The sequence below is a fragment of the Gavialis gangeticus genome, unplaced genomic scaffold (genome assembly GCF_001723915.1).
Source record: "Gavialis gangeticus isolate Ggan-Ray unplaced genomic scaffold, GavGan_comp1, whole genome shotgun sequence".
NCBI lineage: Eukaryota > Metazoa > Chordata > Crocodylia > Gavialidae > Gavialis > Gavialis gangeticus.
Genome location: NW_017729015.1, coordinates 493110 through 494221, shown reverse-complemented (window position 1 = coordinate 494221; position 1112 = coordinate 493110). Strand labels below are relative to the sequence as shown.

The following is a 1112-nucleotide window of genomic DNA, read 5'->3' as shown; positions in this document are numbered from 1 at the left end:
TCTTAAAACAGAGCATCCTATTTGTGCACCACTCTCTAGTCTCTTCACTGTTTATACTGAAATAACTTTATGCAAGACCTGCTTTTTTTTTCTTTCTTTTCACCCATTCTGAAACAAGTAATCACTCAATAATCCAGCATGTCCTATATACAGCTGCAATATTGGAATTCAATTCTGGATGTAGGTGCTTTTGTTCCTGGAGAAGGCCTTCTGGCTTTAATGCACTATTAACGCACTAGTGTTTCTCTCTGATTGTGGAGGGAAATATTTGCTTGTTTTGCTATCTTTCTGCAGTAATGAAGACTGGAATCAAATGCAGTCTCAGGAAGAAGACACGGCTATAACTGAACAGGATCTTGAACTCATTAAAGAGAGGGAAACTGCAATCAGGCAGTTGGAGGTGAGCAGTAGATCCTGTCTGCATTTTCAGCCCTCTTCAGCAGTGAAACCAAAACAGAATATTCTCTAGTTTTCTCTTTGGGGCCGTGCTTGAGAATTCAGTGGAATCAAGAGCTCCTTTAAGAGTGATTTAAGGATACCTGTGGTGTGCTGGTTGTGGGGAGCACGGAGGAAACTCCACAGCCTCTGCCACCCTGCCCTGCTTACCTCTAGTTCTGGCCCTTCCAGCCTTAACCCAGGTGGGCCCAGAGCTGCTTTCACTGTTTCTGCTTGGCTGAGCTGGGCCAAGGCCAGGGCTGCTGCCACTGATGCCCTGGAGCCAGAGTGACCGCAGGAGATAAGAGGCAGAGGGACAGGCACAGGGGCAGGGAGGAGACAGACATGGCAGGGGGGTCAGGCACAGGGGTAGGGGTGAAGGGTGGGAGGGAAAATGGCATGAGGGGGGCAGGAAGAGCAGGAACTTGTAAGGACAAGAAACAGGACAGGTGGCAAGAGGAGCAGGTACAGGCAAGGTGGGGTGGGGGCACAGGCAAGGAGAGCAAGGGACTGGGGTGGGCAAAAGCTGGTGGGGATGGGCTGCTTGACTCCCCCCTACCAGTGCTTTCCATATGGGGCGCGTGAATTTAAGATGACCCTCCAATTCTATACATAGAAAATTGTAACAAATACATAACTTTTCCCTATGTAGAATCTAATTATTGGTGGGGGGGTCA

The 1112-nt window shown here is 48.7% G+C and overlaps 1 protein-coding gene across 1 annotated transcript in view; it reads left to right on the top strand.

The window, feature by feature from the left end:
• Positions 1–1112, top strand: part of STX12 (syntaxin 12) — a 48269-nt gene that overhangs the window by 37778 nt on the left and 9379 nt on the right. Inside the window, exon 6 of the mRNA XM_019512114.1 lies at positions 295–400. Within this exon, the coding sequence (XP_019367659.1) occupies positions 295–400 (106 nt within the window). The remainder of the gene's footprint in view (positions 1–294; positions 401–1112) is intronic.